At 41.0% G+C, this 24,068-nt stretch overlaps 1 protein-coding gene across 4 annotated transcripts in view; it reads left to right on the top strand.

The window, feature by feature from the left end:
* Positions 1-24,068, top strand: part of LOC144015509 (solute carrier family 66 member 2) — a 139,179-nt gene that overhangs the window by 91,049 nt on the left and 24,062 nt on the right. For 2 of the 4 annotated variants that reach the window (XM_077515565.1, XM_077515568.1), the window contains one exon: positions 1,402-4,845. In XM_077515565.1, coding sequence (XP_077371691.1) covers positions 1,402-1,576 — 175 coding nt within the window. In that variant the 3' untranslated portion in view covers positions 1,577-4,845. Of the gene's footprint in view, positions 1-1,401; positions 4,846-24,068 lie in introns of those variants that run through there. The other 2 variants (XM_077515566.1, XM_077515564.1) reach the window with 2 other exon arrangements.

The raw sequence follows: 24,068 nt of genomic DNA, 5'->3' as shown, positions 1-24,068 counted from the left end.
ACGAAAAAATGTCAGCCTCTACTGAGCAACCAGTCAGAAAGCTCTGATGTCATCATTGACTGATAGGGATGTATTTGTATGGTTTCTGGGAATAATGTGCTCTGACTTTTTCATGACCATCATGTTTATTAGATTATTGTATTAACATTATGGACTCAACAGCAGCATCCTGAAATTTGTGTTTGTCACGGTTTGCCATTATAACTAGTTTTAGCAAGTAATATCTCTTTTTCACACGCTTTGTCTGGACCCACATCCTCTATGGAGTATAATGTTATCGTCATTTCCTTCCCAATGCTTCCATTCCTTGCCAGTGCCTTCAGGGACCTCAGGGGAGAAATAGGAGTTTGACATGACTCCGCAAGGACAGCTCAAGGGCAGTACAGTCCTTACATCCCTATGGTCATTAGGCTGCTTCCCAACCCATATAGACTCATCATCCGTATCATTCTTATCTCTATCTCTGGTGGGTTCCTGGCTGTGCCACTTCACACAGATAGTCCTCTGACGATCCTTTCTCCCCCACCTATGTAATACCCCCACAATATACCACCTTGATGACTGATAGGCTTTCTTTCTGCTGGGCTCAGTCCGCTCTAATAAAAAGTATAAACTCATGTTCCGTTCATGCCAATGGCTTTTCACTCTCAGGGGATCGGGGTGGGGAAGAGAAAGAGCAGAGATGGTGGAGCAGAAGTGTGGTAAGACGATTGCGTGTGAAGGGTAACAAAGTTAAGGAACATGACAGTAAGTGAGGCCAGACAGACACGGAATGTAAAGGAAGGAAGTGGTGCATGAATATTACAAAGAAGAAGCGAAACAAGGGATGAGATACAATTAAGATGACATCAAGTGTGTGTATGTGTGTGTGTTTATAATGTAAAGCTGTGATGCAAGATAAAGAACATGTTTCATACTCATTCTGGAATGTTTCCTTCTGACTTCTGTGCTTGCGTCAGACTGCTTGCACTGCAGATTACTGTAGGCTCTTTTCATCCGCCTTGTGGGTAAATTAGAATATGATCCATCTATACTGTGTGGCAATTTTTAGCAAATAAATGACTGTTATTTCAGCATCTTAGAGGAGCCGTGCAAATGCAATTGTTATTATGTTGTAATGTTAACCATTTGACCTTGAGAGCAGCTCTGTTGGATTTTCACTCCTTTACCTGCAGTTTCTTACCAACAGTAATTTATTCAACCCAAACATACATAGACCAATGAAAGTATACCAGGGGAGTGTTACCATGGCAACTAGATGATCATATTTAAAGGGTAGTTGTGAGCCGTAATGGCGATAGTGACCTCGAAGTGCTAACTACTGCTCCTGAATCTACCATCATTGCCTGCAGTGATCATTTCTCATTTGTATGAACTATGCTCATCTTTTTGTGTCTCCAGTGTGAAGATGGTGCTGCTGTGGATGGCCGGAGACGTCTTCAAGACATCCTACTTTGTGATGAATCAAAGCCCGTCTCAGTTCTGGGTGTGTGGTTCTGTTCAGATCCTCATTGATGTGGCCATTCTTCTTCAGGTGCTGTTCTACAGCCAGGACACGCGTATCAAGCTAGGCTGAACTAAACAACATAGGAGCTTTTTCTTCAGGTGTGATCATATAAAGCCATAAGTGAAATGTTGCTGTTTTCAGGGAAAACTTTAGCTGTAAATTGAACTTTTATTTGCACGCCACAATTTTAACCTCCATCTTCACTTTCCTAAGAAAAAGCAGCATTTAGATGTGCTTTTAGATGTTTCTTTTAGTTATTTGAGACTGAATCAGACAGTTCTTTTTAGTGGACATAGAAAGTGTAAGAAGCAGACATTACTCACATTGGCAGCTCCCTAACGGCAGGTCTGTGTCGCTCTAATGGCAGCTTTAACAAGCAGTGCTGCGCCAGTAGACATCCACTGGCCTTTGTCACTTGACTGATGAGTCTCCCACTCCACACCGCACCTGATTGGGCCCACGTCATGCAATGTGTTTGTGTGCGTGTGTGTTTTACAGACGGTATGGCAGTGTTGGAATACCTGCTGATGTGTGCTCACAGCCAATTTCGATTTTTGCCGTTAGCAGTGCCAAGCCAGGTCGCACAATGTACAGCTACTAATGGTCTCTGCAAAGGCCATCAGTTTACCTATGAGCTTTATTGATGAGGACTTAACTTCTTTAACGTACAACACAAATATATATATTTATGTATACTAGGGGTGTGAATTGCCTTGTACCTGACGATTCGATTCGTATCACGATTCACAGGTCACGATTCGATACCGATTAATCCCGATGCGAATTTATAAGTTGATTGTTGCGATTTCTTTTTTATTCAAATTTAGAAAATACTAATCAGTAAACTTGTACAGTGTAAGATTTGGAAGAAAATGTATTATTTATTTATCTGAAACTTCCATCTTATACAGGTTGTAATCTGTTTAATGTTTGAACAGTATTGAAATAAAATATTAAGGCTTAATGTTCCATTAATATAACATTCTTCCATGCTTAAGGTGTGAACCCTAACCCGAAGTAAGACGTTTAGTTGAATATTTTTCCATTAAAAATGGAAGTTTAAAAATTGATTCAGCCGCCTATTGAATCGATTCGAGAATTGCGCGAAGTAATATTGTGATATATTGCCGAATCGATTGTTTAAACACCCCTAATGTATACATAACTACTTTGCTATCAGTAGTGTTAACACACTATTCAAGTGGTGTGAAATAAAATGTGCTTAAATTGTACCCTTCAATTTAATGAACAATTATTTCAAAGCGCTTGGCTGTAATGAGCAAATACTTTTGTCTTAAGATAATTATGTGTCAGCCTACAGCTATGGAGAAGAAATTAATCACCACATTATACATGTTGCGGGTGCAAATCATTAACTGGACCCCAAAGCAGACGAAGGCTGAGCAGGTGAGTAGCAACAATGATTTAATAACAAAAGGAGCACGATGAGTACGTGAGAGAATAATGCTATACAAAGTACAACCAAAATGGAACAAAAGGAGCACCAAAGGTGATAACTATCTAGCAAAAAAGTACAACAAAAATCCAAACAAACTGAACGGCTGGGCGGAGTCCCAGCTGAAGGACGTTGTCGGATAAAAATACAAACATACTACTAAGAATCAAACAAAAGGCAAAAATGCATACAGAGTAGTTGTCTCGGAAGTAGCAGTCAGAACTCGGAAGAACACGTTGTAACATAGACAAGAATAATCCGACGACATCCTTCAGCTCCGGCTGCACCTAAACACTGAGCTAATTGTGATGCCTGCCAGGTGTGCAGCTGGAGACTCCGCCCACCCAGAAGAATGCCAGCAGCTGTGGGAGAAGGAAACATGTGACCCAGCAGTCTGACATAATACACAAACATGACAATAACCTCAGCAATTAGGTGTGAGTATTGTACACCTGTACAATCTAATGAGACTCGATCAAGAAATGTTTCCTGTGCCAACAAGGCAATGTTTTGATGCTTCTTTTTGATTGATTCCTTAGTGTATATAGAATGGTTTTTTTTATCACCTTTAAAACCACCAGTCATCTTGCACATTTTAACTGTTTTCCTGGCAGACACGGTAGCCCTGTTTGCCCAAAACGAAGTGCACTGAAGCATTTTCGCTAGGATAGATAGATCAGATGTGCAGATAGATCCAAGTATCGATAGAATCGATACTAACGTGAGTATCAGTATCGGATCGATACCAGAGCGCTAGTACACTTATTTATTTATTTTGGTTTCTCATGAGTCCCTTGCGCAATCCCTTTGTAGCACACGTGCATGTGCCGGCCTGACAATTACAGTGGTGGGCAGCACTAGCAGTAACAATACATTATTTTTATAGTAAATGACATAATATGACAATGATGCTTCATTTGAGCTTTGCCAAGTACTAGTTGAGCTACGTTTTCGTATAGCCCATGTTAGTGTCGTTTCTGTAATGTGACTAGACTAGAGGAACTTCGGTGGCTGATATTTATTTGAATGTAGAAGAGCGACAGGGACTGAGAATATAAAGATTATTACTACTTAGCAAATTTAATTAAATAACAGCCCAGGTACATTGGCACCAGTATTTACTTGGTATCGATCGATACCAACATCTCAAGTATCGCACGGCTCTAATTTTGGCCTTTTTTTTTTATTTTTGTCTCCATATACAGTCCAACGTTTTGTTTGGTCATGGTCTGACAAACTAATGGAACATGATCTGACACATTTTACACTTTCTGCTAAAGCTTTATACAGATGAAAAGTGTTTGTGTGCTCTCAGACTCGAATGAATCTCGCTTGCCGTGCCCTGCTTTATACCTACTCCCAGAAAATGTACACCATATGCGATAAAACTAGACAAATCCATGAGATTTTATTCTCCCCATATGACTACGGCCAACCAGGTTTCTCAGATTTCTCTCCACAGTGCTAGCCATGGCAATGTTTTTTTTTTCCTTCTTTTTTTTTTTCACGACAATCACCACCTGTTACATTCATCCTGTTTTATGCTGTTTTATGTGATTGCCTTTACAACTAGGAACAAAATGTAAATGTAAATATGTTTATAACACCAAGCACTGAGTGTATGTTTTGCATTATTCTTATGAAATATAAGAATGAATTAATTCTGCATTATATACATCTTACAGAAGAACTGTAAAACATGCAAGTCCAATTTCAAGAATGTGCAATGCCAACAATCATGTGTCCAGTATTATGATTCAGTGGGCTCATATTGAATTTATGAAGTTATTGTGTTCCCTTCATAGGAATAAAATATTCATATTTATTACATTTTAGGGAAATTTGGCAAAAAAAAAAAAAAAATCATTAAGTAGCACAATTACAAAGTCCTAACATGAAATGTTTTATTGCAATTTTAGCATAAATTATGTCATCCCATGGCATGGACATACAACAGTGACAACTGATCATATAATGTACAGTGGGGCTTATGCAATTTTCATCATAAAGAATGTACATTTCAACTATGAGAGACAGAATCTGAAATAAAAAGAATATTTGGATACCTCCCAACCAGCAAGTCAGCTGGCCATTACAGAAAAGGGTTACCTTTTCTAAGGCCCTGTTCACGCGAAAGCCCGTTTCAATGTATCCGCACACGTTTCTTTCTGTTTGGGCACTTCTTCCACACGGCGGCACCGTTTCGGAGCTTGAAGCCGATCACTTTTGGAACCGTGCTCCAGAGTGGAAAAATGTCAAAACATACGTTCCAATGTGGACGCCGTATGCAGGATACTTCTACAGTGATTTAATTTTTGTGCAAATGCGCAACCTCCTTAGCCTGCTTATGGTTTTACAGCAAAAATGTTTTGCGTGATGTCGTTGTACTTGAATCACCCAGCTTTGTCACTTCTTCTGATTTTGTCTCACTGATCTGTATATATTATTGGATAGCCGGTAGCCCATACACGCCTGTGCAAGCTCTTGAAGCGACAGGGCGGCCATCTTACTCCTTCCAACTCGCGAGCAGACTACTGTGTATAAACTACTTTGAAGACCCCCTTCTTCTTTTATCGCTGAGTTCCTAGACCCCAATATTAATTTGGCAGATTCGTCTTTTGTTGAATTACAGTTATAATTCTTTAATAAAAAATATACAAGTTTCCTCCTTTAAACATCATTAAGCATATAATTTATACGTGTATTTAAGGCAAGTTGTAAAATGCCTGAAGTCCAAGTAGGATCTAAACTACTCATGAGCACGACCACTAATGCCCACCTGGTGCTGTAAACGAGCCAACAGAATCCATTGCATCAAACCCTGCAGTCCGATCTAACAGAACGAGACATACAGTCTCCAGTGTCATTTGCCAGGAAGATGACGTTAAAAACTCGTAACATGTCTGACTCTGTGCTATGCATTTTCTTAAAACCTGATGGGAAAACCTCCAAGATGTTATTTTCGTCCAAGAAACTGTTTAGTTACATGTGTACCACGTTTTCCAGATTTTTTTAGAAGAAAGGCAGTTTAGAAATGAGCCTAAAATTTGACAGCACGAATTGATCCAGATCGGGTTTCTTCAGCAGTGGTTGCACCACAGCATGTTTAAATTGTTTGGGGACGACGCCAGAAGACGGCTACTGTTGATAATAGCCAAAACTGATTTACCGATACTCGTGAGAACCTCTTTGAAAAAAGGAGGGGGAACAGAATCACATGGGGAGCCGGATGGCTTAATCTGGCGGACAACATCTTCAAAAGAGCTCAAGGAAATGGCTTCAAATGAATTTAGCACCACCGAGCAAGGGACCTGAACGGAGGGGTCAGATGTGATGTTGTTGTTGTTGGTGGTGAGAGCTCTAGCTTTGTCAATCTTATCAATGAAAAACTGAAGGAAAGTATTGCACATTTCAAGGAAATAGTTTGTGCAGGTAGGCTAAGGAGGTTTGAGTACTGAATACTAGTTTTGAATGGTACATGTGGATTTTGACGGTTTGCTTGAATAAGATTTGAGAGGTGTTCTTTTTTTTTTGCCTGTTTCACAGTGTTCTGGTAACAGCGCCAACAGTCTTTCAAGATTTGATAGGAGACTTGCAACTTGTCTTTTATTCCACCTTCGTTCAGCTTTGCGGCACTCCCGTTTGGCTGCACGTATGTTTTCATTGAACCAGGGTTCAGGTCTGACGCACGATTTTGAATGGAGCCACTGAATCAAGTATATTGAGGCAGCGTGAGTGGAACCACGAGCTGAGTTAAAAATTCTACGACTTGACACAGGAGCGGCAGATTTAACAGAAGCAGTAGGATGAAAGTCAATATCAAAGCAAACAGCCATATGATCAGATAACACATTGTCCACTATTTTTAGATTTGACACAGGGAGACCATAAACAAGAACCAGGGGCCTCATTTATAAAGCTTGCGTACGATCAAAATGAGGCAAAAACTCTACGTACGCACATTTCTGCGCCAAAGGTGGTATTTATAGAAAACAAACTGAACGTGAAACTTTACGCACCGCCACGTCAAGTCTAGACCTACCGTACGCAATCCGCACATTTTGGAGACACGGGAAAACAGCGACACGATCAGCTTTGTGGTGCATTTCTATTCCTCAAACGACATGTATGCTGGATGTTGGGTCACATATATTAATGTTTGTTTTGCTCCAGAGTTGCTCGGATGTCACAAGCGCGCAGTGGGGCGGAAAGCTGCATGCGAATGAACATTTTAAACGCTCGTTTTCTCTCATTGATCACCTATCTTGAAAAAGCCTCATGCAACAAATCATATTAATGACAACTATGTAGACACATACTGCACGCATTACATCATCGCGCCGCGCAACGATATGCCCCAATAGTAACTTCACCCACCCGCGCAGCGCAATTGCCATTAAAGGCTAAATAAAACGCACAAGACACAAGACAATAAGGGTTGAAAAAATAGCTAGAAAAATAGTCTGGTGCAAGCATCTTTGCTATGGAGATAGGGTTTCGTCAAGCAAATAAATAAATGCGCGCGCCAATAAAATCTGCCATAAACGTTCACAATGCCATCCACGCAGCCGTGATTCTGGATGAAGATCCATAAGCAACACATTAGGAAATATTAACAACAATAATAGGGCGGCCTATTGATTGCCTAATTTAGAGACAATTTAGTAAGTCTGAGTGAAAACAATACAAGTCTAAGCAGTTAAGAAAATGGATGGATGGATTATCATTATTATTATTCATTTCCTTATTTAATTAAAAATTAAAGTCTGCATCTGTGCGCCATGTGGCAGCATTATCGTGGTTCGCGTCCCGCTTGCTTTTATTGGCCTTTCCGTGACTCGACCTCTTCAATGAGGGTTTCAATGTACAACTTGTTTTAAAATCTTTTTTTTTATTTTTTATAGGACCTACTGTTCACACGAAAATTCTAGTACATTATGGTGACTTTAGATTTCTTTCTTGCCTCTCATTGACCGTCCAAATTGTTTTGGTTTGATGTTCGCCAACACGTGCTGCTTATTAATACGCAGATGAGTTGCTTTCCATTGCCAAATATGGGGTGAAATAGGCGGACTTGGGGCGGGGAACGGCGTGGAATCTGCTGCGCGCACCGGTTGGGATCGTGTGGCATTTATAAAGGGAACTTGCGTGCAGATTTACCTATGTGTCTATACGCATGGTTTTATAAATCTCAATTTTTTTCTGCGTACGTGAGTTTTGAGTTTCGTTCGTACGTACTTTTCTGCGCAGGTTTTCACACACAGTTTTATAAATGAGGCCTCAGGTCTAGAGAATCACCTTTTTCATGTGTGGGACCAGACATACACTGCATGAGGTTAAATGAGTCAATAAGGATTCAAAAGTCCTTAGCCAATGGTTTATCAAGACAGCACACATGAATATTGTATACAGCATACATGAATATCTTCGGAGCGTCCAAGTAAGCACAGCCAGGAGGTAGTAATTCAATCATAGCAGTGGAATCACCGGCGGCAGACTAGCTCTCCATCAGGCATAGGAAATCCAAGTTGTTTGAGAGGCAAACTCTCTCAAAATAAATGTTTTGTCAATGACCGCACATTTAATAGCGCGATCCTTGTGGACGCAGCAGGGTTGCATGCCTCTTCCGTTTGGCGGTCTCGGGGAAGCTCTTTCAGAAGCTGGAGGTCGGCACCGCGTCCAAAACGCGGAGAGCAGCACGGCCGTAGCTTTCCAGGTGAGCCGACGATCGGAAGCAGCCAGGAGTCGACGGGGTCCGGGATACGCCACAACGGAGTACATCCATGCATTCAGGAATGAGTAGGGGACAAAGCTTGTTTCAGCACCCACTTTAGCTTCAACAGCTGGCCGCTGCGTTTTCCCCGGCGCCGCCGCTTCCGCCGTGTAGGAAGTGCGTGAACGCAGAAGAGATCAGCCGGAATGTCAGCCAAGAGCGGGGGCAACGTTTTCTCCCAACCATACTCGAACGTACCCGAAACTCTGACGTTTTGTTGAAGGTCCAGCAATGAGTCACGATCGTAGGCGAGTAAGAACTCACTCAGTACAGTACCCAAGCACTGTTAACAGGAAATAAAGTCAAAACAAGAGGAGAGTCTGCCATCTTGATCTTGATCATCAATCGTTTCTAAGTGCTGCTGATATAGAAGATTAACCTTAACTAACCCCCCTTTAGCCAGCTGCCGAAGGTGAAAAAAGCTATATTTGCCAACAGCAGCAATTTGATGGTCCAGTTTAAAATCATTGTCCAGCTTAACACCCAAGTTTGAGACTGTTGTTTTAAGAGTACCCAAGTCAGCAGGATGAGACTGGCCACAGGGACCAAAGACCATAACTTCTGTTTTCTTCTCATTGAAGTTCAAGAAATTTAAAGCCTTTATTTTTCTACTCACTCCACAACTTTCATGAACAAACATTCAACTTTTCAAGTTCAAATATGCACCATTTAAATAAATTTATACCGGACTACCTCCTTAACGAAAATACGTATTTCAAATGTAAATAATAGTGAAAGATTGACAATTCATTGAAGTGACAACTGTTAATCTTCTACCACTCCAGTGGGTTCCCTTTTTTTCTTTCCATCACTGGTTCCCTCAAATACTGATCAAGCTCTTCAAGGATCCCCTCGGGTGCCTTTTCTAGGCTTGTCGAAGCAAGCAGTGTCATAAAGACTGTCCAGTACACTGAGATTCTGTATCTCGTCCACTCTTGGCCTTTTGGGATCTACCATGTCATTATCATTACTATCAATTCCAGCTGACGTGTCTGATTGCTTTTCTTGTCCCAACTTTTATTGTCCCAACCTCTTTTCTGAGCCAAGCTTTAGCTTTCTCCATTGTCCCTGGTGAGAAGAGTCTGTCCTTAAAGCGTGGATCAAGAAGACATGCCAGCACCACCTCCTTTTTGTCTTCCACAGAGGATAATCTTTTCTCTAGACTCTCCAGCATGGTCTTTCTTAGTGTTTTTATTCCTCTGCTGTTTAGTCCTTCTGACTTGAACAGATGCCTGAGCACTGCTGGACACAGTATGATGCAAGAGGCACAGGAATTTTCTTTACTCACTTCACTTGTAATTTCTTCGAGTGGTGTCAGTGTCTCCACTAGGTTGGTTGCTATGTCCCCCTCCTCTGTGGTTGGATATGCCAAATAGCCATGCTCACATGAATAGGTTGTCACAGCCCCGTTTCGCTCCAACAACCCGGAAAGCATATGGAGTGTTGAATTCCACCTGGTTGGAACAGACTCAATAATGGACCAACCTCCTTCTGAATAACAGACAGTGGCTGTTGTGCTGTAACTACTAAATGGTTAAAATGTGTGGCTATCCTCTTCATTTTGGCAAGTATGTCCCCCACCATCCTCTGGGAGTTGAGGCCATCATTTATCACTAGCTGAAGGGCATATGCAGTGCAGTTGAGACCCGATCTTAGCAATTTTCATCCCTTTGATCATGTTCACACTGCTGCCCCTCAGCACCATGCGAACACGGTTTGTATCAATGCTGTAAGGCCAGGAAAGTGTCACTGATATATTGCCCTGTGTGGGGCCCAAATATGGTCTTTACGTTCAATACAATTTGGACTTGCTCCCAGTTTTTGTCAATGAAATGTGCAGTCAAGCTCATGAGCGCGCACCTCGGTTGATCCAGACCAGCAGTCAGTGTTAAAGGCAATGCTATTACCAGCATTTTCCACCAATAGTAGTTCCTTTACTCTATTTACAACTTAAGCGTACATCTCATGCATTAGCTGAGTCTGGAAATACTTCTCGGTTTTAGGCGCATAGCGGTGTTCTGCCATAGGTAGTAATCTTTTAAAACCCTCACTTTCCACAATGGCATGGGGCAGGACATCTGTGGCAGTCAGTTTATCCATCTTTCTTGACCGTGGATCATTTGGAGACCACTACTTGTTGTAAGGGAAATCGATCCAATTAATTATTAAATCAATAATTGTTAATTATTAAATTAATAATCGATTGGCTCATTAATTGAAGGAGACTCAAATTTAATGTTTAAATGAATTTAGAGCTTGCCTGCGGAGCACCACATCTCTTTGATAATTTTATCAGGATAACAGATGAGAACCTCGTTGAATCAGTCATTAAAATGAAGGCTGTACCCTTACTACAATTTTGTGAGTTCTTTGTTCAGCTTAGAGGTCACTATAAATTGCTGAAACACACACACAGTAAAACCAGGTTTTGAGTTTTGTGCACGTTTATTCTCTAACCTATGTGGGAAAATCTACTTAGAACTTAAAGAAGCAAAACTAACTACTGTGATAGGAAACAAAACAAGAACTAAAATAAGAACATAATCAAAGGAGAAGAAAACAAGAAAAGAGAAACGGTCTTAACCAAGGTGATGGATTCCTTAAATCAAACCAACATGGGACCCACAATCAACCTAGTTTGCACCAATTTGTACAATCTGGGTAATGCCTGCAAAGTTGCACTTACAGATGGGGTTGGCCTGAGAAGCAGGACCCTGTTTGAAGAAGGTTCAGTTCAGAAGAGGAGCAGAATTCGTCCGGCTGGCCAACTGAGCGTCACGGGGTCAACCTGCTGGCTGGGAAGAGGCCCTTTTTGGTTGAGGCCTCAGGGTGCCTGGAAAGGCAAAATCCGTTTGAGCCTGAGCAGAGACCAAAAGCAGCGTGTTTCGCCGCGCCTGTCGCAACACGCGATGGCTTCCGTGAGTTGCCGTGTGCTGGATGTTACGCTAGCTGTGGCTAGCCCTTTGTCTGGCAGCCGTGCCCGATGTAGAGGTGGTAGCCAGCAGCTGGGGAGAGCAGGAACAAAAGAGCCAGGGGCCCAAAGGAGCAGAGCAGCAAAAGAGAGAGCGGAGCCAAAAGAGGGCAGCGAAAAGAGACCAAGAAGCAAGCAGGGAGGGTGCTTTTAAATTGGGAGCGGCGGCATCCACATCAGGGGGTCCGGAAAGACCAAAGTGGAAAGTTACCAGCTTGGAGAGGGTTTTGGTAGAGACTAATCAGATTGAATCTGGATCCCATGTTTGTTGAGATTCTAAGGTCAGAATTCAATCAATGCAACACGTACAATTGAATACCTGAAATGAAATGTTACCTAGCTTACACTGTTAAAACGTGCATACACATGAAAGTTTAGTGGAGAATCTGCCACTGCAATGGAACATTTTCATGACATTTCATAGAGTCAACATTTCACAAATGACAAACATAACATTTCATAATTCATTGTTCTGTTACAAAATAAGACAAGTCATGTTCTGACTTGTGTGTGTGGGGGTGTGTGTGTGTTTGCGCGTTTCAGCCAGAACGTGTGGCTGTATGTGGGGGATGTTCTTGTCCTCCCCACCCCCCACGGTGGCATGTCCAGGACACAGGAGTGGAGTTCCTTTGGAACTGAGGTTGCAAAAAGTTACAACCGGCCGATAATCGTTACATTGTTTTTATCAAACACTTGTGTAAATGTGGGCTGAGTGAACTTTTTTTTAAACTTGCTGTGCTTCCTTGTCCTTTTCCTGCATTTGTTCGTCGTAAGCATCTTTATATTTTACCCTAAGGTTCGTGGTGTTTTTGGATTACCGCTGAGCTGATCCTTGGCTTAGGGAAGTTGCGCATATCCAAGTATTACTTCGCCAGAAATGTCCTTCGTGTGTAGTCCCACACCTTGCTTTGTCCACTTTGTGCCATCTGAAAAAAAATGAACAAAAAAATCTTAATTTAAAAAGAAACACATTATGTGCATGGTTATTTTCATTTTTGAACTGATAGGCAGATCATAAAATTTACAACTGAGTCAGTACTCAACTGACTGAGCCGAATCGACCACGTAAAAAAGACAAGCTCTCCGTGGCGTCTACAGTGTTTATTAATGATCATCATTCATCATGTTACTATCTCAAGCTCCTTTGCACAATATCATTTCATTTTAAGTGTTGCTCTGTTGTACTGTACTGTAACACTGTTATGTACTAAAGCCACACTATTGATTATCGCAGCACTCAATTTGAGTTCTGGGTTGGCGTGGATGGGGGATTTGCTTCGAGATCAGCAAAATACTATCGAGGCTAGTAAGCGACAAACAGTACTAAAATCTAAATAATTGATGACCATAGAAAGTGACCATTAGCCCCAGTTCCAATCAATACTCAATGTGCAACTTTTCCCGACAGAAGAGGAGCACTTTTCAGGTGTGCACAAAAAAAAAATAAAAAATAAAAAAAATATAAAAAAAAAATATATATAAAATTAATAAATAAAAAAGAAAATCTATTATATGTGTTCATATCGCGCCTCTTTAAATGCAGCTGGATGAACGGCCGTTCCCTGTACTCTCAAATGGTATAGTTACGTTATTTCTGCTACTATGGTGTTGCCATGCTATTGTCAACAGACGGAAACAACTGTGAAGCGTTATGAACCTAGCACAACCTTATTAGCAATGTGCCGCAATGAAAAGCTAGACAGTTGCCCAAAAGCACATTTTGCTTTTCATGGTTTTAAAAGTCTTGGCCTATAGGCTATCAGATCAGTGGTTCGGCTTCTTCGCGGATTCTTCCTCTACGCTTCCCGTTAACTCGCTGTGGCAGTGTTACAGCGCCAGTCCACCAGTGCATACTTGGCATATATATATATATATATATATATATATATATATATATATATATATATATATATATATATATATATATATATATATATATATATATATATATATAAACTAGGCATCTTCTTTTGGACACTTGCATGTCTTGAGATGGTACTGTCTGTACAAGATTTGTTTGAGGAACGAAGCCGTGTAAACACGAAAGCCCGTTTCAGTGTGCCCGCAAAAGTTTCTTACTGTTTGGGCAGTTCGTCCACATGTAAGTGCGGTTTTGGAGCTTGAAACCGACAACTTTTGGAACCGGGCTCTAGAGTGGAAAGATTTCAAAACTTGCCCCATACATTCCAATTTGGACACCATAGCGGGACTGTAAGCAGCATACTCCTCCAGTGATGTTGTAGTTCTCGCGTGAACCGCCAGTCTGTCAACAACAATGGCAGATAGCCGTGTCGTTGTCGTCGTTTTGCACAACCGATACTGTAAATTTATAGGATCGTATGGCAAGAAATGTTTTTGGGAGGAGTAATATGGCGGCCTTGCGGCTTCAAAAGTCTTGGGCTATTTGCTATTCAGATCAGTGGTTTGTCTTCTTCGTTGATTCTTCATCTACTCTTTCAGTTAACTCCCTATGGCCGTGCTACAGCGCCACTCCAGACTTGGCATATATATTAAAGCTATTAAACGTCCTAGGTGTCTTCTTTTGGACACTTGCATGTCTTGAGACGGTTCTGTCTGTAGATTTGTTTGAGGAACGAAACCGGGGGGGGTCCTGAAGAGAGCCAGGACCACAGTCGCAAAGGGTTGTAACGCACTGCAAGAAATGTTTGACTTCTGTAATTGTCAACTGAGGTTACATTACAGAGTATTGAGTCAAACTTTTGTTCCTGACCAAATAGTTAATTTCCACTTTAATTTACAAATAAATTATTTAAAAGGCCTACAATGACATTTCCAGGATATATTTTTTCCACATTCTGTCTCTCACAGTTGAATTTTAACAGTTCTCTTTCATCCCTTCAGACAACTTGAGCAATTGTTGTCTGTCCAAATACGTTTTATCCCATTGTATAGTCTGCGTGAAATAATAAACATTTCAAATGGGTTGACATGCTAGAATTGGCTACTTGTGAAAAGGCCAATATGCGACACAGCTCCCATTTCTACCTATGCTCATTTGCAGCCTGCAGTCTTTATATGTACAGTATGTGACAGTATATATCGTCACACGTCAACTTTGTACAAATGTGTTTGTATTACGTTTGATGGATGTGAAACTCACAGTGCCACATTATGCATGAGACCTGAAAGCATCCCCGCTTGGGCTTTACATGTCAAAATCAAATTGTTATATTTATAGAAGTGTGCAAGCGGTTGATAGATTTTTTTCAGATGTCCAGCTAATACCGCAGCTGTCAGCATTGTTTGCCTGTGACGTTGTGTTGTTTGCGCTCTGTGTGGTTTGTGCACTAGAGATCATGGTGTACATGCATTTTTCAAATCCTTGTATCTCACTTTACATATGGTTACTGAATGTGTCTAATCTCCTCTGGTCTGCACACTGCAGCTGCATTGCAACTTCTGTGTCCTGTTTAAAAAAAATAAAAAATCATTCATCTCCAAATATGATCCCCTCAGCACAGGTTAACAATAGCCCCCTCAACAGAATTTCTTTTACCTCAGAAAAATGTCATAATGTTACTTTTAATGGTTTGAATGTCTTTGTGTTGAATAGACTTGTGATCCAAATCAAACAGCCAAACTCTCTTAAGAATAAGTTCAACATGGATTTTGATGCTTGTTGTTACGTTTGTCACGGGAAACCATGTAAAATGACTGTCCAATTTTTTCAATGAATGTTTTTTACTGTCTCCTTGAGACCGTATGCTTGAAATATTGATGGTGTTGTTTGTTTCCAACATAAAATATTTATATTGCACTCTGCTGGTTTGTGTTGTTCCTGGTCGTGTGACTTGAACTGTATGCAACACAGTGCTTCGTGCTGGACTTAAGCAGGATTTGGAAAACCTTGTGATCCTTTCAAGGTCGAACTCTCTGAACATACAGAAAAGCAACTGTGTGTAGGTGTGTCCTGGGAAAACCTGGTCTTCCTCCTTTTGACAGGATTGAGAGGAAATCTATTTGAACCTTCTAAATTACAGGGGGGTGGGGGAAGACGAGGGGCTGCTACTGCAGCTGGACACGTGGCAGAAATGTGTCGAGTGAAAGTGGTGTTATAATTAAGATGTGTGTGCCCTCATTTATTCAGTGAATCTGTAGTACAGCATCTCTCTGCTGAGGCATGTTCTGCAGCGTAGACAGTGAAATATTTAACTGGATACTGTAGATAATGGGAACGTCACTATGGTTTATAGATGAGGACCGACTATGTGTAGCACTTTACTGTGCTCATCTCCTGACCTGGACATTTATCTTTTCAAGTTTTCATACTAAGTGAACTACAAGTCAGGATTTTAATGTCTTTACCTGCTTTGGCTTCTGATCTATTGACAATATTTCAAAAGCAGATGCACAAAAATAGATCTCATCTTCAATTGCTCGATAGAGAGAATTTCTTTGGTTTGTTTTTAGATGACGGTGTTATTTATAGATCTGTACCTGAACGCCTCCACTTTAAAACCCAGAGGCTCATACAATCTCCCTTTAGATACTTGAACATCATTGTGTGAAACTGCAGAGAGAACATCATCAAGTAAGGCATCGCCCACTTTTATTTTTCCTTACATAAAGCTCTTGTATTTTAAAACATATTCTCTTCAATAGCTTTCTACTGTGGATGGTTACTGGGCTGTTGTTTATCAGTCACACAAAAATGAGGCAGAAAATGATGTAGCTGAAAAACAGTAACAAATTAATTCACATTGGATTTACAGTACCTCTGATACCACAACTGCTAAAAACTTTAAGAAACAGACATCTTGCATATGGAATGAATACATTTTACTATGAAAATAGTCAGATTCATATTTTCTGATACACATAAGCACAAAAAAAAAACGTTAAAGATGAATGAGGTAAGTAAAAATAAATAGATAAAAAATTAATAAATAAATAACCATATTACGGTATTTTAAGTTTGCAAAGTAATTGCTTTACTGTGTTGTTTAGGTGAGTGGTCTTCAGTTGTTTTCACACAGGGTCCCGCCCTTTCTTACTGTTGCTAAGCACCAACCCACTTGCATTGAAGTTAGAATGTATTGTTCTGAATTAGACTTTGAAATGATATGCACGTCATGTCATATTTTTAAACATAACATGCTTATACGTATATTCCAAGTGCATGGCAGTTTTGTTTTTTTTTTTGTTTTTTTTTAGTGCAACAGTAAAAATTTGAACAGTGAAATGTTCTGCCATAAAAACACCACTAGTATTTGTTTATGTCAGAGGCGTTGCTGGAAGTTTGGTTTGCACTCTGTTAGTTTTAACTGTTTCCAGAGACGGACTGGGACGCATTTTCAGCCTTGGCGTTTCAGGGCTCAGACCCACTTTAGTTCACGTTTTAATATACAATTTTACAGTAAGTGTATCAGTGTAAAATAGATTAGCATTCCCGCCAACGATACTCATATTGTATTTTATCATAAATGTAATTTACAATTGAATGCTCTTACAAGAGCACGATCAGTGTTTATTTGAACAAGCATGTGAACATAAAATGGAGAAGAAAAAAAAGGACAAAAAGTAACCAATAAGCAATTGAATGGGATAAGACATTTTACACTTAACAAGACACTTACCAATCAACAAACAAGATTAAGGAATTTGACACTCTACTTCCTGTTAGTGCTCTTACTTTGAGATGTGTTCTCACTACTGGTGCACTATTGAGCTGACTGATGCTAACTTTCGGGCTATGCGGGTCTGAGTGGCTCCCAGGCCGATATCGGACCCCGGGGGTCCACCTTCAGTTTCCCTCCGCCTGACAGAGGAGACTATCACTGTACAGCTTCATTCTGAGATGAAACTGACAGGGAGTCTGACGAATGACGATGAGTGTTCGCTGGATCACTCGCGAGTTCCAGACAGGAAGTCCAAACAAGACCAGCCCGCCCCCCGGCAGTTCAAGGTATAGTCAAAGCTTATAGTGATGGTGTCACGATGTTTTTGGCAGTACAATCGAAATCAATGAAGGTCCACCACCCATCCGCCTCAGAAAACCAAGAGGGGTTTTATTAGCTACTCAAAACAGCGAGTAATAACCATATTGGGGCCAAAAAGACAGCTCTGGGAGATCTAGTTGTTTTAAAATTAAATTCTGGTAGTGCTAGTGGTTAACGCAAGTTTATTTATAAATACAACAAAGACGGTTGTAATGTCCTAGAATTCAATTTCTTTATTTGGGGACCTTTAGCAGATAGGAGATTAAAATTGATTAATGAATTTAAAATCCTGTAATTAATTAGATTACAATTTTTAATTGCCTGATTTGCCAGAATTGCCTTAAGGCCTCAGTATGCTTCTGCGAGAGGCTCGCGTGGAGGCGTTACGGTGTAGCTCCGCTCGTGCGTTTGCCTTCCGACTGTGCGCAATACACATCTGTGTCTGCTGGAGTTTCACACCAAGTCCCGCTGTCGCTATGGCTGGGACGCCACAGAGTGGCGATTCCTCTGCATTTTATGACGGATTCAGGAAGTTCAATTTAATTCAGAAACACGAAACAAAGCCGTGGGGAGAGTAAGTTCATCACCGTGGCAATTAATTATTGCCAATTTGCACCGGTGTCGGCCGTAAACTCGCCAAAACACAACAGCCATGCGCTTAGCGAACACAGTTTTTTTTTTTTTTGTTTTTTTAAAGTTGTTGTTGTTTTCCGCCTCTCGTCCCAGGCACATATCCACATGCACAGCCGTGGTCTCCGAGCAGGAAGTCGATTTGCGCCGCCAGTTGCCTTCACGGAAACTATATGGGCGGGGGGCGGGGAGAGAGAGAGAAAAAAAAAAGAAAAAACGCCATCGAACAGACCAATCAGAAGCGAGCTACGCCCCGCCATCGACGGCGTTCAAGGATTGGCGACGTGTGCACCGCAGCCGGCCACGAGCGACGCGGCACTTAAAATTCGTGAACGCCGTAGATCATGTGATCTACGGCGGTCATCAACGCGAGAGCAAACGTGGAGGCATAAATTAGGCTTTAGTCCTAAAAATAATGTTATTTTCTAAATAAAATGAGATTCACAAATTTGTTCTCAACTTGGAATGTGCTGTATTCTGTCGAGACTGTCACTAACCCACACAACTATTTTAGTGATAAAGTCATGAACTGTCTCTCCAAGACACAACCATAACGGGTTTCCAACCCACTTTTGATTTCAGACACACCAGTCGAGAATAACAATAGAAGTATGAATGTTTGATCCAGTTTTGTGAGGACACATCCACATTTCGATTGCTATTCAATGGCGCATAATCTACTAATGACACCTTGTTATTCCCTCACACTGTAATCTTCTCACGTCAACAATTAATTTGCAACTATTGCGTGTATGACGCATATAGATACATTTTGCTGGCATTCATTGGGATTAATGGTTTTGGGGAGGTGGGGGAATATATATATATATATATATATATATATATATATATATATATATATATATATATATATATATATATATATATATATATATATATATATATATATTTGGGCTGTCAAAGTGAAAGCGTTAATAGATTAATTAATCACAGAAAAATGTCGCATTAATCACGTATTAACGCATATTAATCGCACTATTTTTTCCGACCGCACTTGAGCCTTGAACGTTGAAGGCTGCGCAGGTCAGTGATTAGGTCAACGCACGGCATTTCCTACGCCTGTTGTTCCAAGATGAGCGGGGTGACTCCAGTTGGTGTGCTCGGTGGTAAATTTCGCTTTAAAAAAAACATTCTGATGGGACTTTAGATAAAACAAAAGTAATTTATCCATCCATCCATTTTCTTGACCGCCTACTCCTCACAAGGGTCGTGGGGGGTGCTGGAGCCTATCTCAGTTGGCTTTGGGCTGTAGGCGGGGGACAAAAGTAATTTACATTTAATTAATTAATAATTGCTGAATTGCACCCAATTGATATGATGCTGTTACCAAGTTTACGTCAGCATTCAGCATGTTCTTTGTAATATAATTGCTGAATTGCACGCATTCAGATAATAAGATGCGTTAATGTCAAAATATTACGGTATTTTGTATTTTATATTACGCAGGTAATATAAAAAAAAATAAATAAAAAATAGCTGATTAATCGGGATTAATCAAAATTAATCAGATTTAATTTTTTTATCATTTGACAGCACTAATATATACATATACATATACATATATATATATATATATATATATATATATATATATATATATATATATATATATATATATATATATATACATATACATATACATATATATATATATATATATATATAAAAGTTGTTTTTCCCATATTAACATTTCAAAAATATATATACACTTTATTTAAGATATGCAGTAAACCTGTCCTTGGCTAGACAATGATCTAAAGCAGGGGTGGCCATGTTCGGTCCTCGAGAGCCCCTATCCAGCCCGTTTTGCATGTCTCCCTCCTTCAGCGCAGCTGAATCTAATGATCAGCAAATCGGCAAGCTTTGCAGAAGCCTAACGATCCCGATCATGAATCAGGTGTGTTAGTGGAGAGAAACCGAGGACCGAGCTTGGCACTCCTGATCTAAAGCAAGGTAGAAGGCCGAAGTTTGGAGTCAGAGTCGTGCTGTTATATAGCATGGGAATGACTGAGCCCCACTCCGACAACACAATGTAGTTATATTGGGTATGTGACTTTCATCACACAAACATGTACTTTGGGGTCAGTCTTTTATCACACCCCCTGTTCCCCCAGATCCCCCCTCCCCCCAAGGGCTTTCAAGAGCAGTCACATTGGAAAACAGGCATTATCCACTGCAGGTGGTCACCTACCAATTGCTCCAAACAACCTTTCTTTATAAAAGTGTTTAACTTTTATTTTGGCACCATACTAGTTTTCAGAGTACAGAACATCTTTTCCCCTATGAATGACTTTAGAATATTCACCTTTGTGTTTGGGAGTGTAGGGCTGATGTTAAATACAGTTCATCAAGAAAGATGCCTCCAGATTATTTTATTTATTTTAGATCATTTCCGTCACACGAAATGCTCACATTGCACACAGTGCAAGTCCCACCGTCTTCGCTTTCCACGCTAAAAATTAGGGGTGTTAAAAAAAAAAATCGATTCGGCAATACATCGCGATATTAAATCGCTCAATTCTCGAATCGATTCAATAGGCGGCTGAATCGATTTTTAAACTTCCATTTTTAATGTAAAAATATTCAACAAAAACGTCTTACTTCGGGTTAGGGTTCACACCTTAAGCATGGAAGCATGTTATATTAATGGAACATTAAGCCTTAATATTTTATTTCAATGCTGTTCAAACATGAAACAGATTACAACCTGTATAAAACTTAAGTTTCAGATAAATAAAGAATGCATTTTCATACAAATCTTACACTGGACAAGTTTACTGATTAGGCCTAGTTCTAAATTTGAAGTAAAAAATAAAATAAAAATTGCAACAATCAACTTATAAATTCGTATCGAGATTAATCGGTATCGAATCGTGACCTGTGAATCATGATACGAATTGAATCGTCAGTTACTAGGGAATTCACACCCCTACTAAAAATGAGAATAACTTGTGATCATCGACTTCCAAATACCTCAGCATCATTTCCTTGTTTAGCCCCACCGCTCGATGGCATTATTAGTGTCACTGTAGTAGAGTGACGGAATGCCGCACGCACTGTGTCATGTTTTGGTTCTGTGGGAGTGGGATTTTGTTTTCTTTTGGTATTTTTGGTTATTTGTCATGTATTCCTTGTCTCTTCCCTTGTCTCGTTATGTCTAACCACGTCCACCTGAGTGTGTCTTCCCTTCCCAGTGTGTTGACCAATCAGCTCCTCAAGCCTCTTGTATCTTGCCCAGGTGTCTGTTGTTATCTCGTTACCATGTGCATTTAGTTACCCTGCTTTCTTTCAGTTCTTGTTGAGTCATTGTTGCTGTCCAGTCATCCCTTGTTGTCCATGCCATGCCTTGTTGCCCTTGTGTTTTCGTTGCTATAGTTTGTTTTTGACCTTGTTAATTTGTATTTTGCCATAGTACCTTGTTTACCTTTTTTCAGAATTAAATCCCCTTTTTACTTGCATCCCTGGCTTGCCCTGTTTTTGTTGCCCCCTGCATTTGGGTCCTGCTTCCTACACCTCCCCAAACGTGACACTGTGTGGAAAAATGAAGTATCACTCTAGTCTGTGCCACCGCCCAACTCCAGATTAAAAAAGTTATGAAAAATAATATATAATATATTTATATTATCATGATCATATATTTATTTATCCGAGTCCCGATCGGGAGACCTCCGATTCGGATTGAGTTAGCAATCACGTGATCGGGCCCAATTTCCGATCGGGACATCCCTATCTGCAACTCACATGTTGAAAGGTACTGTACAAAGGGGGGTTTTGTGTGGACAGGACATATTTTCTCTCCGTTCAATCCAAAGTCTGTTGGTCTATTAAATTGAGGTTCCACTGTATTTATAACTTTGACCCAGTGTGGATTAGAGAAATCCAAAATTAATTCATAGTTCTGTGCTCAATTTCATTTTCAAACATCATTGAAGAGGCACATTTCAAAATCTTATCTTTAAAAATGTCCTTGAACCAGTTGAACACATGGAATCTGTACCGATGCCAATAAACAGATGTGACTGGACAGAAAAATAAAAGGTAAGTCCATTAAATTGCCCTTAAATTATGTGTCCAACGTTACATTTACTCATTATACTTGTATTTTTTTAAACACATTAAATGGAGTTTTGAGTAAGTTATGTATCTCTAATCCCGGGTTTTCACCGGATGCGGTTGCGGTGCGGTTGCGGTGCGGTGCGTCTTGACTGCGTGCTCCGGACGGGTCAATTTTTTTTGTCAATCCACACCGGCTCCGCACAGCTGCGGTCCGGCAGCTCCGTCGCCGCCCACTTCCCAACGTGTCTCGCGGGACCGCGCGCGCGCGCGATCATGTGGCATTTCACAATGACAAACATACAGAAAGTCTGTGCTCAACAGAGAAGCAGAAAGAGAGGTGGACTTCTTTTGATTTAACCTTTTCTTCTTCTTCTGATAGGAGATTCCATGCAGCATCCGTTTTTTGGTTGTCCTTTTAAAGTATATTAATAACGAGAGTCGGGTCAGTGCGGGTCCACTCTTTATTTCTGTCTTCCGCGTCCGGCTGCCGCTCAGTACGGCAAGCGAGACGGGCACAACAAGCAATCGCGAACATCAAACTCACAATACATTACAGTCCTTATAAAAAGGATGTGCCGTGTCATATATTATTTTGTGGTTTTCCACCTCCAATATAAACCTCTCCTCGTCCATGTTCGCTGGTGTCTAAACCGTGAATGAGCACATGGCCCGGCGACGCCCACGTCACGTTTTGCTGAAAAACTTGCGAAATAGGAGCTGGCGAGTGTTTTATTCTGAAAGGTAACCGGAAATTTATTTTGAAACTGCCTGGGTCTTCCTGTCCCGCTCGATGTGTTTTGTGCTAGCTTGCCATTTGCCGGAGGCCTACCGCTGCGGCGTCCGGCAAAAATAGAAAATAGTCTATCCTTGCGGAAGGCTTGCGGCACGCCGCAGGCCTTCCGCAGTCGACACGCAACGCACCCGCAAGCGGTGTAAACTGCACCATTCGAATGAATGGAATCTAATTGTTTGCGTCGCCGGACCGCACCGCAACCGCACCGCAACCGCATCCGGTGAAAACCCGGGGTAACACATTACTGATGACTTGGGAAAATCTGGACACTTCCTCCAATGGATGCTGTTATTCTAGTCAGTGACATTACCCAAAGAATCAGAATGTCAGCAATCCAACAGAGGTCATAAAACAGACTATCTTTTACAGCGCCCACACAAAATGAGTCCATCAGACGACAGTATACTTGGTTACTGAAAAATATCGTTTGAAGGGATCCATCCATCCATCCATTTTCTTGACCGCTTATTCCTCACAAGGGTCGCGGGGGCTGCTGGCGCCTATCTCAGCTGGCTCTGGGCAGTAGGCGGGGGACACCCTGGACTGGTTGCCAACCAATCGCAGGGCACACAGAGACGAACAACCATCCACACTCACACCGAGGGACAATTCGGAGCGCCCAATTAACCTGCCATGCATGTCTTTGGAATGTGGGAGGAGACCGGAGTACCCGGAGAAGACCCACGCGGGCACGGGGAGAACATGCAAACTCCACCCAGGAAGGTCCCAGCCTGGACTCGAACCGGAGACCTCAGAACTGGGAAGCGGACGTGCTAACCACTCGACTACCGTGCCGCCCTGAAGGGATCCTACAACATTTATTATCCGCCTCTAATTGTCAACTTCTTTTTCTTCACTTGACATCTAAAAATACACAGATGGTCGAATTTCTATTTATTTT

Source organism: Festucalex cinctus, chromosome 3 (assembly GCF_051991245.1).
Source record: "Festucalex cinctus isolate MCC-2025b chromosome 3, RoL_Fcin_1.0, whole genome shotgun sequence".
NCBI classification, from domain to species: domain Eukaryota; kingdom Metazoa; phylum Chordata; class Actinopteri; order Syngnathiformes; family Syngnathidae; genus Festucalex; species Festucalex cinctus.
Note: the sequence above shows the minus strand (reverse complement) of the source record. Positions and strands in the feature narration are given on the sequence as shown.